Source organism: Acanthochromis polyacanthus, chromosome 9 (assembly GCF_021347895.1).
Source record: "Acanthochromis polyacanthus isolate Apoly-LR-REF ecotype Palm Island chromosome 9, KAUST_Apoly_ChrSc, whole genome shotgun sequence".
Taxonomy (NCBI): domain Eukaryota; kingdom Metazoa; phylum Chordata; class Actinopteri; family Pomacentridae; genus Acanthochromis; species Acanthochromis polyacanthus.
Window position 1 is genome coordinate 31,573,926 of NC_067121.1, and position 13,216 is coordinate 31,587,141.

Consider the following 13,216-nt stretch of genomic DNA (forward strand, 5'->3'; position numbering starts at 1 on the left):
TTCAGCTGTTACAGGGAGGCTGGAGAAGAGTTGAATGAAACGGTCTGGAATGTACCATTTCAATTCAGGGGATGACGGCGTAGAAATAATCTAAATATCTCTGCATGGAATTCGTCAAATAAAAAACACTTTATATGATAATCATTACAAGTTAGCACTCTCGTGTACGCTTGTAATATAAAGCTTGCTAGGAGTGTTTTGCTTGAGAATGGATTCGTCCAGAAACAGAGTCCCCCTGCAGTAACAGTAGGTTGGATCGTGCCAAGATGATGTGAGGAGCAGCCCTTTAAAGTCGCTCCACTTCCGAGATGAAGTAAAGTAGAGCGACGCCGCACAGCTAGAAGGCAAGGGCCGACATTCTGCGTCTGTAAAACAAAGTCCCCACTTAGACAGGCTATGTTGACACGACACATTTGGACTCTGGGATGTTTAAGGACACGGAATCTGTGGAGTTTTCCTTTCGTGCAAATCTATGTAGGACGTGGCGTCTGCGACTGCACTGAAATTGCCTAAATTTATCTGCGGCAAAAGACTTTTTTATCACGCGCAAAAAAGAGACAACTGCAACCTGGACTACTATTGTAATACAGGAATGGTTTATCCTCCCGAAGGTTTATTCTACATCGAAATGGATCAAGCACCACCAGGTAAGTTAGGGTTAAAGGCAGCCATTGTCTGATCTGCGGGGGGTCGGAGAACGTTTAATTTATTTTCTGCTTTGTTATCTGGCTGGCATCATTTTATAAGAGGTCTGTAATGAAGCTGACATGTGACAAAGGCTGTGCAGGTGTCGGTAAAAACGTTATAATGTGCAGGTCTTCGGTGCTGCGCTCCCCCACTGGCTTTGCCCAGGCATGCATAGCGCAATTCACTTGCCAATTACGTAATACCTTTCGGAGGACCAGGCGCAGTGGCTTGCCCCTTTTTTTCTTTTGTCCCAGCGCCTATGACAAACTTACAGGAGAATGCACGGGCTTTCTGCATCTCTTTGCAAGACCGAAAGACGGTTTTGACAAATGTGCACATCGGCGCAGGGTGCATTTTGAGGGGAGTTTAGTTGAGGCTGCGCTAATGAGCGCCGCATGAAACGATCGCTTTGTTCTCCTCTGCAGCCAGCCGTGCTTAATTTGTGCGCTAGCTCTGAAAGTAGGCTACAGGCAGTAGACTAGACAGCTCGTCTCATGAATGAACTCCGACAAAACTAACCCAAAATTCAGTTGTTGTTTTTTTTGCCTGAATTTGTCATTCGACCGCCGCGTTATTACACTGTCATAACAAAGCTTTACATCGGAGTGGTGCTAAAAGTAACGAGCAGCTAGCTAAAATTCTCTTCAAAAATCGCTTCAAAATGTTAGCTCTCGTACATCAATTATTTTAAGATTGGCTATTAAAAGTGCAGTGAAAAAACTAAATTGGTGCCAAAAGTTGTTGTGGATAATGTTGACACACAATAAGAACAATACAGATAGCCTGTATTGTTCCCAGACGAGCTTTATGGCAATTCCTGTGTGGTTAAAAGCTAGCGGTTAGCTTACCTATTATGTGTTTTTACGTGCGTTTCTGGCTACTAATTTAGCATCTTTTATTATTCAATTCTTAAATTACGTGGCTCCATCCTGTACTAGTTTAAGCATGTGGGTTTTGGAAGCCAGTGGAGTTTTTTTGGCAGCAGAGCAGCAGAGGGGGGAAGGTGTGCAGATTTAATTTTTTTGCGGAGCTCAGGAGCCGCAGCGTTTCGTTTTGTGCCTGCTGCTGCACCTGCCTTTTGTTTATTTTAAGGTCAGAAAAAGAGGAGAGCGGATGGTGGGAGAAAGCCACATTTTCTCCTCTCTGAAGGTGCTCTTGTATTCTCACTAACTGCCTCATGAAAGGCACTTTTGTCCTACAGTGAAATATATCGCCCTTCACCTCCTCTTGATGCGGTTTGCCCTCTTTTTTTCATTTTGAGGAAAACGCTTAGTCGTTCGGGCCAGAGTCACAGATTTATTTTTTTGCTCTCCAAGGTTGATGGAAAACTTATGATCTGTAGCCGAAGCTTGGAATGATTATAAAATGGGAGGGATGGTCCTAGAAGTCTCTAAATAAAATGTATGGTCTACTTAACGCCAGTCATGCAATTCAGTAAGGTGCCAAAGGTAAAGTTTTGAAAGTGAATTTTTACTTTGCAAGAGTTGCAGGTAATTAAATGACTATTACTGATTTAAAAAAAAACATATTTCATAGTTGTTCACTGATCAGAAATGAGAACCACAATCCCATTTTTAGCACTGACCACACTTACAGTCTTAGTAATGATCTGGCAGGCAGCTGATATCTGTTGGAAACATGCCTGGGCTTGTCCTCACATCTTGACAGGCTCCATCAAGCCCGGGGTGTGACAAAGTGTCTGTGCTGTGGGGGTCATAATATTGAAGGGGTCATGTTTACAGTGCTGCCCTGAGGATCTTGTGACAGATTAATGGTTAACAGGTTTCTTTCTAGGAACCTTTGCATTTTATTTCATCATCCTTCTCTGTCTATTCCTTGCAGCTCTCCCTCCCAGGTCAACAAAGCCAGTGCCTTCCAGCATGAACAACAACTGTCCTTCGCCACCCGCGTATTCGCTGGAGGACGCGGAATGGTATTGGGGAGACGTAACTAGGTAAGGAATCCCAACGGTCACGATCCATAGCATTATTCACACGCAGATCTTAAGTGTCGTTTGATTACTTAACATGCTGGCATGCTAGATCCGTTAAGCGTTAACTGATTCTGCCCTCAGGGATGAAGTAAACGAGAAGCTCCGAGACACACCTGACGGCTCCTTTCTGGTGCGTGACGCATCCACAAAGCTGCAAGGAGACTTTACGCTGACATTAAGGTGAGCCACGGACAAAGAGAGCCGTCATTCACAACGAAGCCCAAATATCGTCAGTGGGGTTTAGGTTAAATTTTACACTTGTCTAATTCTGCTGCGTCACTCTTTTAGGAAAGACGGGCACAACAAGCTGATCAAGATTTACCACCGCGATGGGAAGTACGGCTTCTCGGACCCCCTCACGTTTACTTCAGTGGTGGAGCTCATCTGGCACTACCAGCACCATCCATTGGTGGAATATAACGCTACACTGGACCTGATGCTCACCCATCCAGTGTCCCGCTTCCAGCAGGTCAGGGATTTTAGTTTTTGATGTTCTTTTTAAAACTGTTAAATTAATAATGAGATTTTTATTTGATGCAGATTACACGAATGAAACTAAGTGCAATTTCTGACTTTAGGTGAAAGAGGACAACGTCGATGTTGCTGGAAGAAAACTAAAGGAAGTTCACTGTCAGTACCAAGAGAAATCGAAAGAGTTTGATCGTCTATACGAAGCCTTCACAAAGACTTCACAGGTTAATAATAACTCATTTTCATTTTCCACAAAGACCAGAATTTACATTCAACATATCCCAGAGCATTTTCTAATTGGATCTATTTTCTAATGCAGGAGATCCAGATGAAGCGTACGGCAATAGAGGCCTTTAATGAGACGATGCTGATCTTCGAGGAGCAGTGTCGTGAGCAGGAGCGTTACGGAGAGGAGTTTGAGAGGAGTAGTCTTTCGGAGGGAGCCGACAAAGATCTGGAGAGGTACTTCATAACACCGTGGCCTTAAAATGTGGTTTAATTCGGGCGCATTTAGCCCATATTCCTCGAACTCTATTCAGACCTGTAACCTTTACTTCTTCCTCATTAGCTTTCTGATAAATTATGAGAAGCTGAAGTGCCGTCTGGGGGAGATCTATGACAGCAAAATCCACCTGGAGGAAGACTTGAGGACGCAGGTGGAGGACTACCGAGAGACGGACAGGAAAATGAACAGCTTGCGGCCAGATCTCATCGAGCTACGCAACATCAGAGACCAATATCTGAAGTAAGCAGCATGAAAATATTGGTCATTCAGGGTAAAAACTTACTGTAGCTGCTCTGTTATGTATTATCGTTTTATGCGAAAACTAAAAATCTCTTTGCATGTGTTTTTGTAGCTGGCTTAATCACAAAGGCGTACGACAGAAACGCATAAATGACTGGCTGGGGATACACAGTGACAGCCTTGATGAGTAAGTTTCGACAGTTTCTTTACAATACAGTACAATATGCAACTTTTAACTAATAAATTAAATTGAGAGTAGTTTCACACGGGTTGTAATAGCACTTTTTTTTTCCTTTCAGCACCTATGTGTTGAAGGGAGACGAGAAGAATTTGCCACATCAGGAGGAGACGAGTTGGTTTGTTGGTGAACTGAGTCGGACGCAGGCTGAGGAGATGCTTCAAGGCAAAGATCCTGGAACATTCCTGATCCGTGAAAGCAGCAAACAGGGATGCTACGCCTGCTCTGTTGTGTAAGTACACTATTGAGAGCAGCATCGGAGATAACTCATATTTTTATGGTGTAGCTGCGTGACGCTCATTTATGTGCTTTTTTTTTTCATTTATTACAGAGTGAATGAAGAAGTCAAGCATTGCATGATCTACAGCACACCGCACGGATATGGCTTCGCTGAGCCCTACGATGTCCACTGCTCACTGAAAGACCTTGTCCTGCACTACCGCCTGCACTCTTTAGCGCAACACAATGACGCCCTGGATGTTCGGCTGTCGCATCCAGTACACGCCAAAGCCGCAGCCACGCCTTCGCAACACGCAGACGAACACAAACTGTTACAGACTCCTAAACACACGTCGGGGCTCCCGCCTGCCGCTCCAGAAATGTAATCCAGTGGAGAGAGAGAGACAGAGAAAAAAGGACATGTTTACTGTATCCTGCGAGAATGACTGCATCGAGGTGCAATGTGTAAAAAATTTTGCACTACAGTGATTCCATCGGTTTTTTTGTGAATGGGATTTCAGATTGAAGTGGGTCGGAACTTGAATGTCAGCTTGAACTTTTTTTTTATTTTTAGTTTTCAAAGAGACTCTTTATGCTTTCAGACAAATTTTTTTTGTACTTCGTTTATCGCTGATTGTTCGAATGGACTCCGTTTCGGTAGGGATGTCGACAACCTGAAATTTGCTCACTGACATCGGGTGCTGCACCTTCGTTTAGTTGGCGTTGCTTGAGATGTCCATTTCCCAAATTAAAATGTATTCAGTTTGGAAAATTTGACCAATATGTTAGATATATATATATAGAGTTACTACTACAAAGTGCATTTGTGAGAGTATAAAAAAAAATGGTGCTGTATGCAGGCTGATTCCATCTTCTGTTTGGTGGACCAAACCATTTTTGTGTAAAATGCCACGTGTGAATATGTGAAAAGTCGTGGTGCATCTTGACTATTTGCCCCTTTCTTGATAGACATTCATATAAGACGGCTAATTATGTAGCATTAACATCCTGTAGAATACCATAGTAAAAGCATACTCAATGTTATACCCACTGACCAAAGCACTTAATAGTGAGCAAAACTACATCCCTGTTTAGTCCGGTAATTGCATTTGGGCAAGGGTAGGGCAATTTATGTACACCTGCTGATGTGCTGATCAAACATAATCTGAAGTACTGTATGTTATATTCTGTTACTCAAAGAAGTATAAGCTTTTTGTATTCTATATATATTTTTTCTATAAACATGCCACAAGATGAAAGCTTGAAGAAAGTGCAATCCAACAGTATTTCTATTGTTGCAATGTATGATGATGGTAGTGGTGGTGAAGGTAATGCTGTTATGAGAGGTTGACATTTGCCACAAAAATGCACTCTCTTTGGTGGTGTCGGTATGATGTGGCCTCCAATGTTTGTGTGAACTGCCAGAGGTCCGGAAGTATCCTGCCTCCATTACTTGAACTGTGGCATTGCTCGAGCTATGAATGTTTTTCATGACATGCAGCCTACATAGCTTAAGAGGAAAGGAATCCATGTTGAACTTGGCACATTTTTCAAGTTTGAGGACAATAGATACTCTGTACAGAGAAACCGTAAAATGTATTTCTGAGGTTGGTTTATGGAAGGAGGTTGATTAAGCCTCTTTAAAAAAAATATAACTCCACTGGGGGATTGAGGAAACTCCTCGGGTGAAGCTGAGCAATGTGAGATCCTGACCTTTTTCTTGCTGAAAGACAATAAACTGATGAGGGTTTTGTCAACTTACGCAATCCATTGCCGGGTGTTTTATTCACTGTCTCCCTCAAGCAAGCAATGCAGTGTGCTATCATTAATGGTAAAAAAAAAAAAAAAAAAAGTTAAAGGAATGGCAGGGAAAGTGACCAGAAACAACCTGTAAAGCAAGTTAACAACTTTACCGTATGTCTCAAGTGGATCCATTATACTGTGTAGTCCAATGAGCTTATTCTTGAGTCAGGCAGAGATAGGAGGCAGCGAGGGCACTGCAGGACGAGCTGTGGACAGATGGAAGAGAGAAAGGAAGCGATGAAGACAATGGCAGGATATGCGCAGGCTCTTTCCCTGGCCGCCGTTTAGTCACTGGTAAAAAATGCATAGAAACTGTTTCACCAAGAAAAAAAAAACGGTATATTGATGCCTCTGAAAAGGAAAGTGGTTCAACATTTGCTTGAGTTTAGTCCCGCAAAGTTTGTCACACAGGCACCACCATTGTTAGGTGATAATGACACGGAATTAATGAGCTTCTAAATTTGCAAACTTTACTCTTGTTTGCAAAGAAGCAACCTCAGCTAGGATGTTTCAGTGCAATGACGACCAAGCATGACGCTCCGTGACCAGAGCAACAGGTGGCCTCTTTCGAGCATCACATAAGGTCTGTGTTAGGTAAGGATTAATGAAGTGCAGAGGGCAGGGATGTACTGGGGGAGAGCCTCAGTTCCAGGCCACGGATTACTCCCTCTTACCTGTGTCAGCATGGAGAGCCGTTGGACAGGCCGGCATGCGTGCTCTGCCAGGATTGACCAGATGCAGTGTGGCTACGATAGATAGATAGACAGGACAGAGCTGAGTCACCCTGAGGCTGTCCGAAATACTGGGAGAGAGTGGGTAGAGAAAATGTGTGGGGTAGACAAGGCAGGAAAAGAGGAGGCACAGGAAAGAGTGCTCAGAAAGTGCATTTCTCTCCCTCCTGTGCAGGATGGTATGTAAAATGAAGGCTGGAAAAGGTCAACTCTGGCCTTTTCCTACATTTCCCTCTAAGTTGGAACATGCTCCCACCTGGCAATTTCCTAAGAGCTATTTGCTTTTATTGCAGTTTCTGCTCACTTCTGGCTACCTCAGCTCCCAGCAGTTTTAATCTATGTAAAATCCCAACCCCCTTACATCTCTATTTTTTTTTGTCAGTCACAGACCCCCCTCTCCTTTCTCTTTCCATGTCAGCACACCTCAGTCACTCCCTCGTTCCACTTCATCTCATTTTTGCTTTATAGTTCTCAATTTAAATAAGTCCTGACTAGAGGAGGAGAAGGAGGAGGTGAAGGGGGGGGGGGGGGGCAGGACGAATTACCTTTGGAGTCACGCCTAATATACACACACCATCAACTGTTTCGTAGGCTTTCAGAAAAAGAGGTTTTCGCTTTCAGTTTGCGGCAGCCAATCACGTCTCTCCTCCCCTCTGTCTCCGTCCGACTCCGCAGCTTCACGCTAGCCGGACAGCCAATCAGAGGCCGGGAACGTGCCGCGCGTCAGCCAATCAGTGATCAGTTGCTATGTTGGAGGCAGAATCGATAAGAGCAGGATTTTTTTTTCCTGTTCTCTTTTTTACTAGCTCACATTATAGCTGGCTTATAGGCTGAAGGCAAGATATCCTGTTGCCTGCCAACCAACGTGTAGGCTACAGACTGAACCATTAAACACTCCAGAACTGCATTTTCTTTGACACCACCACAAACTACACATCGTTGCTGTGTATATACACGTATATATCCAATGAGCTACCTTAGAAATCAGGTTCACAGGTCACTGCTAAGGTCATGGAAAAGGCAGAAATAGTTTCTAAGCGTGGAGGAATAATGGCTATGCACTTTTCTGTCTGAAAAATTATGTTGTGAAAGTTTGTAGATAGAATTCTTCTGTTGTCATTGCAGCAATCCCCATTGGTGCATTGACTCAGACAACTTTTAGAAAGTAAAATATAAACTGTGTAAATTCAAAAAATACTAAAATACTATGAGAATAGTTATATAGGTTATTGTTGTCAGAGTAGCTTATATGGTGCATTTAGAGCACTGTAAAACAGTAGTGTGACCAATGTGCTTCTGGATTTACCAAGTTTATTTGTATGTAAATGTTACAGCTTCAATATATAAACTTCTTCATGCACCTTTTCCCTTAATATCCTTAAATCCTCCATAAAATAAAATATCAAACCACAGTATGCAAGATTACTTAGAGTAAATTAATTGTGTGGCAGTAGCTTAACAAGACCACAAATGCTATAGTCAATAACAGATTCATCAAAATACTAAGGATAATAATGGGATTGTTAAGCCATATGTCCAAGCTGTGGCCTATTTTAACACTGCCCCGAGGTCTGTTGCTTTTACTGCTCTGTGTCGTCTAATGAAATCAAAACAGAAGATTATGGTTCTACGGTGCATTCAGAATCTAATCAGTTTAGAATAAGGTGCAATCTGTGTGGGTAAATTTCATTGGAACATTGGGGAAGGCATGTACACACGTGGACAAAATTGTTGGTACCCCTCAGTTAAAGAAGGAAAAACCCACACTTCTCACTGAAATCACTTGAAACTCACAAAAGTAACAATAAATAAAAATTTATTGAAAATTAAATAATCAAAAACAGCCATCACTTTTGAATTGTTGATTAACATAATTATTTAAAAAACAAACTAATGAAATAGGGCTGGACAAAAATGATGGTACCCATAACTTAATATTTTGTTGCACAACCTTTTGAGGCAATCACTGCAATTAAATGATTTCTGTATTTGTCAATGAGCGTTCTGCAGCTGTCAACAGGTATTTTGGCCCACTCCTCATGAGCAAACAGCTCCAGTTGTCTCAGGTTTGATGGGTGTCTTCTCCAAATGGCATGTTTCAGCTCCTTCCACATATGTTCAATGGGATTCAGATCTGGGCTCATAGAAGGCCACTTTAGAATAGTCCAACGCTTTTCTCTCAGCCATTCTTGGGTGTTTGTGGCTGTGTGTTTTGGATCGTTGTCCTGTTGGAAGACCCATGACCTGCGACTGAGACCAAGCTTTCTGACACTAGGCAGCACATTTCTCTCCAGAATGCCTTGATAGTCTTCAGATTTCATCGTACCTTGCACACTTTCAAGACACCCTGTGCCAGATGCAGCAAAGCAGCCCCAAAACATTACTGAGCCTCCTCCATGTTTCACCGTAGGGACAGTGTTCTTTTCTTCGTATGCTTGGTTTTTGAGTCTATGAACATAGAGTTGATGTGCCTTACCAAAAAGCTCCAGTTTGGTCTCATCTGTCCAAAGGACATTCTCCCAGAAGCTTTGTGGCTTGTCAACATGCATTTTTGCAAATTCCAGTCTGGCTTTTTTATGAGTTTTTTTCAGCAGTGGTGTCCTCCTTGGTCGTCTCCCATGAAGTCCACTTTGGCTCAAACAACGACGAATGGTGCGATCTGACACTGATGTACCTTGGCCTTGGAGTTCACCTTTAATTTCTTTGGAGGTTGCTCTGGGCTCTTTGGATACAATTCCAACGATCCGTCTCTTCAATTTGTCATCAATTTTCCTCTTGCGGCCACGTCCAGGGAGGTTGGCTACTGTCCCGTGGGTCTTGAACTTCTGAATAATATGAGCCACTGTTGTCACAGGAACTTCAAGCTGTTTAGAGATGGTCTTATAGCCTTTACCTTTAAGATGTTTGTCTATCATTTTTTTTTCGGATGTCCTGGGACAATTCTCTCCTTCGCTTTCTGTTGTCCATGTTCAGTGTGGTACACACCTTTTCACCAAACAGCAGGATGACTACTTGTCTCCCTTTAAATAGGCAGACTGACTGATTATGAGTTTGGAAACACCTGTGATGTCAATTAAATGACACACCTGAGTTAATCATGTCACTCTGGTCAAATAGTTTTCAATCTTTTATAGAGGTACCATCATTTTTGTCCAGGCCTGTTTCATTAGTTTGTTTTTTTTAGTAATTATGTTAATCAACAATTCAAAAGTAATGGCTGTTTTGGATTATTTAATTTTCAATAAATTTTTATTTATTGTTACTTTTGTGAGTTTCAAGTGATTTCAGTGAGAATTGTGGGTTTTTCCTTCTTTAACTGAGGGGTACCAACAATTTTGTCCACGTGTGTATACTTAATTTTCTGCACGCTGGTGCCCTTTTTATGTACCAATGTGTCTTTTTTTACATCTAGTTATGTTAGAAAACACTAATTTTACACACAAGTCAATATTCTCGTGTTTTCTTTCAAATAAAAGTAATTTGCTGCTTTCATGTTTTTGCTTTTAACCAGTTTAGTTAATTTGGGTTACATTCACTTAAGCATAGGAGGCTTTTTTCAATCAAGTGATCAGAGGTGGCAGGAAAATGCATGGATTTCTATCAAACAAAGCAACAAAGTCTCATTGTCTTGACTGTATGTTCGATTAAGCTTACTGGTGTGTGTTCTCATCGCTCAAAGTCTCATCCTGAGCCACCAAAAACTCAGATTTTACTAAACAAAAGTTAATGATAAGACGTAGCATTCACTGCTGTTTTTGCAAAAAACAAATGCAGCACACCACTACTTCTTGAAAATGATAATTTATTGGCATATTTGGCCTATCAGTAATCTAAGTGCAGATCTCAGATCACACTGAGACTGGAGGTGACACTGAGCCTGCTTAGGGATAACATACTACTGCTTGTTGACAAACCATTCAGGAGAAATGTCAATCCAGATCCACCACCAAATCAGATTTGTAGATACCAGCTTAGGCAGGGATGGACGATAATCCCACCTTTTTTAAACAGGTAGAGCAGGCTGCTGACACCACTCTAATATAATAACTCCCCTTTGTGGATAATTGCACAACACTACCATACCTTAACATAGCATCTAATGTTGTGCCATTTCACAAGGAAAGAAAAATCCTCCCCAAAGCACCTCAACGTCCCTCAAGCTCTAAGGACAATCTCATTGCAGGAGTTCGGCTCTCAAATAGATTAAAAAAGAACCAGCAGGCACGCGGCCAGCAAACTAATGTGGCACAGGATGGGCAGACACCAGATAAAGTGCAGATGGCAAAGAAGCTTCAGAGTTCAAATCAGAAACGGCTAATACTGTATACACACTGTAGGTGGTGAACTTAGACAAGTTAAGGAAGGGTTACACTGTTCACATGTCCTATCAGGTAAGGACAGGAGCCTTGTCTGCCAACGTCAAAGCAAACATGTAGACAAGATAACATTTGCAGTACTTTCTTTTTTTTTTTTTACAAAAGTGAATGCGCATTATTGACATAAAATACACATACTTCACCATTCAACAGGGATTTTACAGTATAATTTCTAGCAACATTACAGAAATACTACCACCATGGAGTAATTACTTGTTTTGTGTTAGATTCAATCAGTAAAATCAGAACACTATGTACTCCCATCTGAACCCGTAATCTGTCAGTTTCATCTCACAATGTTTTTCTTTCTTGGTAAAAGTGACGTCTACAACCCTGATGAAAAAGTCAGACATACCCTGCGCTTAAAACAGAATGGTAATTATGGTGACCACTTTCCATAGGATGACCCTCACACTATTTACTTTTTCTCCCACTACGTGGGAAACTCTGGGAGCAACACTCACCACAGTGGCGAGACATGACGATCAGTGAAAATAATGATGATGCTCACAACAAGCAAAAGCACTGACTATAGGAGAAAACTGAGCGATTACAGTCAAGATAAAAAAAGCATAATCACACTACAACAGAATCCACAAAAGTCTGTGTCACCATATTCATATTCATTTTAGCGTCTCACCTACTTGTAAAAACCCTAAAACCAGTTTTACAAGAGACACCTCCCCAGGCAACAGCACGAAGAACAAAAGACAAAGAAACGTGAACATTTCCATGTGACTAATTAAATACATACAGCATAATAATAATACACAAAATTCTGTCTTTTAGGTTAAATTAGTGTTTTTCGCAGAAACTTATTTTCTGCCACTAGTGATGGCATCAAAATGAAGAATCTAAACTTCTGACAATCAACTTGTGATGGGCATATTATCATGCTGAACTTGTAGTGAACATGTATGTACCATCTGTTGATTGAGGTTGTTGTCACGCTTCAATAAAACACTAATGAGGCTCTTGAATTGCAAAACAGCAGATTGCCACACGACTGCTAAAAATACATAATGTGATTAACACATAACTTAGGCTTGTGCAGAAACCGCAAAGTAATTGTGCCACTTTTTTATTTTCTTAAACAATTGGAGGATGAAGAATATGTTAGTCTTTTTGGTGTTCATATGTTTTGTTTGCTGATAAACATGTAGGCAACTTAAGGCTGTATTTAAATGTAAAAAGATGCCACATTACTTGGCAGAAATAACAGGTAAAAGCATTTTCTGAGTAGAACAAGAAATGAATATGATGGATTTGGTTTTTGATCAGTAAAATCTATGAATTTGTTCAAGATAACACAATGTGACTTCAGTAAAGTCTAGACTTTGATTCAAATACCTCCAAAGATGTTTCACTGCAAAGAGAGAAAGCATTAGTGTGACATGGATCTTCTTTTCCAAAGCTCACATAGTTCAAAGGGTAAGCTTTTCTTTATATTGGCTTATCAAGAGCATAGACTGTATATAAAGAGACTAAAAGTCCATTTAAGCTGTATCCAATAAGCTAATTGTTCAGCAGAGATAATGGCCACGGTAGATGGCCTTTGGGGCGACTAGAGACACGAGAAATCTAACGGTACAGGCCAGCAACAGGGGAAACCCAGCCAAGGGTGTAGACTACAGGGTGGCACATGACTACCTTTGAGTTTCAATTGGCCAGCGTTGGTGTCACCACAGAGTCTCTTGAGCACCACTGGCTGCTCAGTGACACATTGAAATAGCTGGAAATACAGGCCAAGTGGCAGGACTTGTATTTCAGGTGTGTGGCAGGTAATCTTAGTGACTGTTACAGTTAGTAACCCAGATATTGTGCTGCAATTTAGAGGCGTTTTTCACGAGACAGGTTTAAAGGGTCAAGGTTTCCTCAGTGTAATAACAGGTTTCCAACATAATATTTAAACTAATTTGATCCCAAGCTACTGATTAAAACTAGCTGGACTGC

At 41.5% G+C, this 13,216-nt stretch overlaps 1 protein-coding gene across 1 annotated transcript; it reads left to right on the forward strand.

The window, feature by feature from the left end:
- Positions 1–288: 288 nt before the first annotated feature.
- Positions 289–6,114, forward strand: LOC110964244 (phosphatidylinositol 3-kinase regulatory subunit gamma-like). Its single transcript, XM_022212927.2, has 10 exons — positions 289–647; positions 2,530–2,641; positions 2,762–2,860; positions 2,969–3,149; positions 3,259–3,375; positions 3,471–3,613; positions 3,720–3,896; positions 4,009–4,083; positions 4,196–4,366; positions 4,466–6,114. The coding sequence occupies exons 1-10, from the start codon at positions 593–595 to the stop codon at positions 4,737–4,739; spliced, it is 1,404 nt and encodes a 467-aa protein (XP_022068619.1). The 5' UTR covers positions 289–592; the 3' UTR covers positions 4,740–6,114.
- Positions 6,115–13,216: the final 7,102 nt, after the last annotated feature.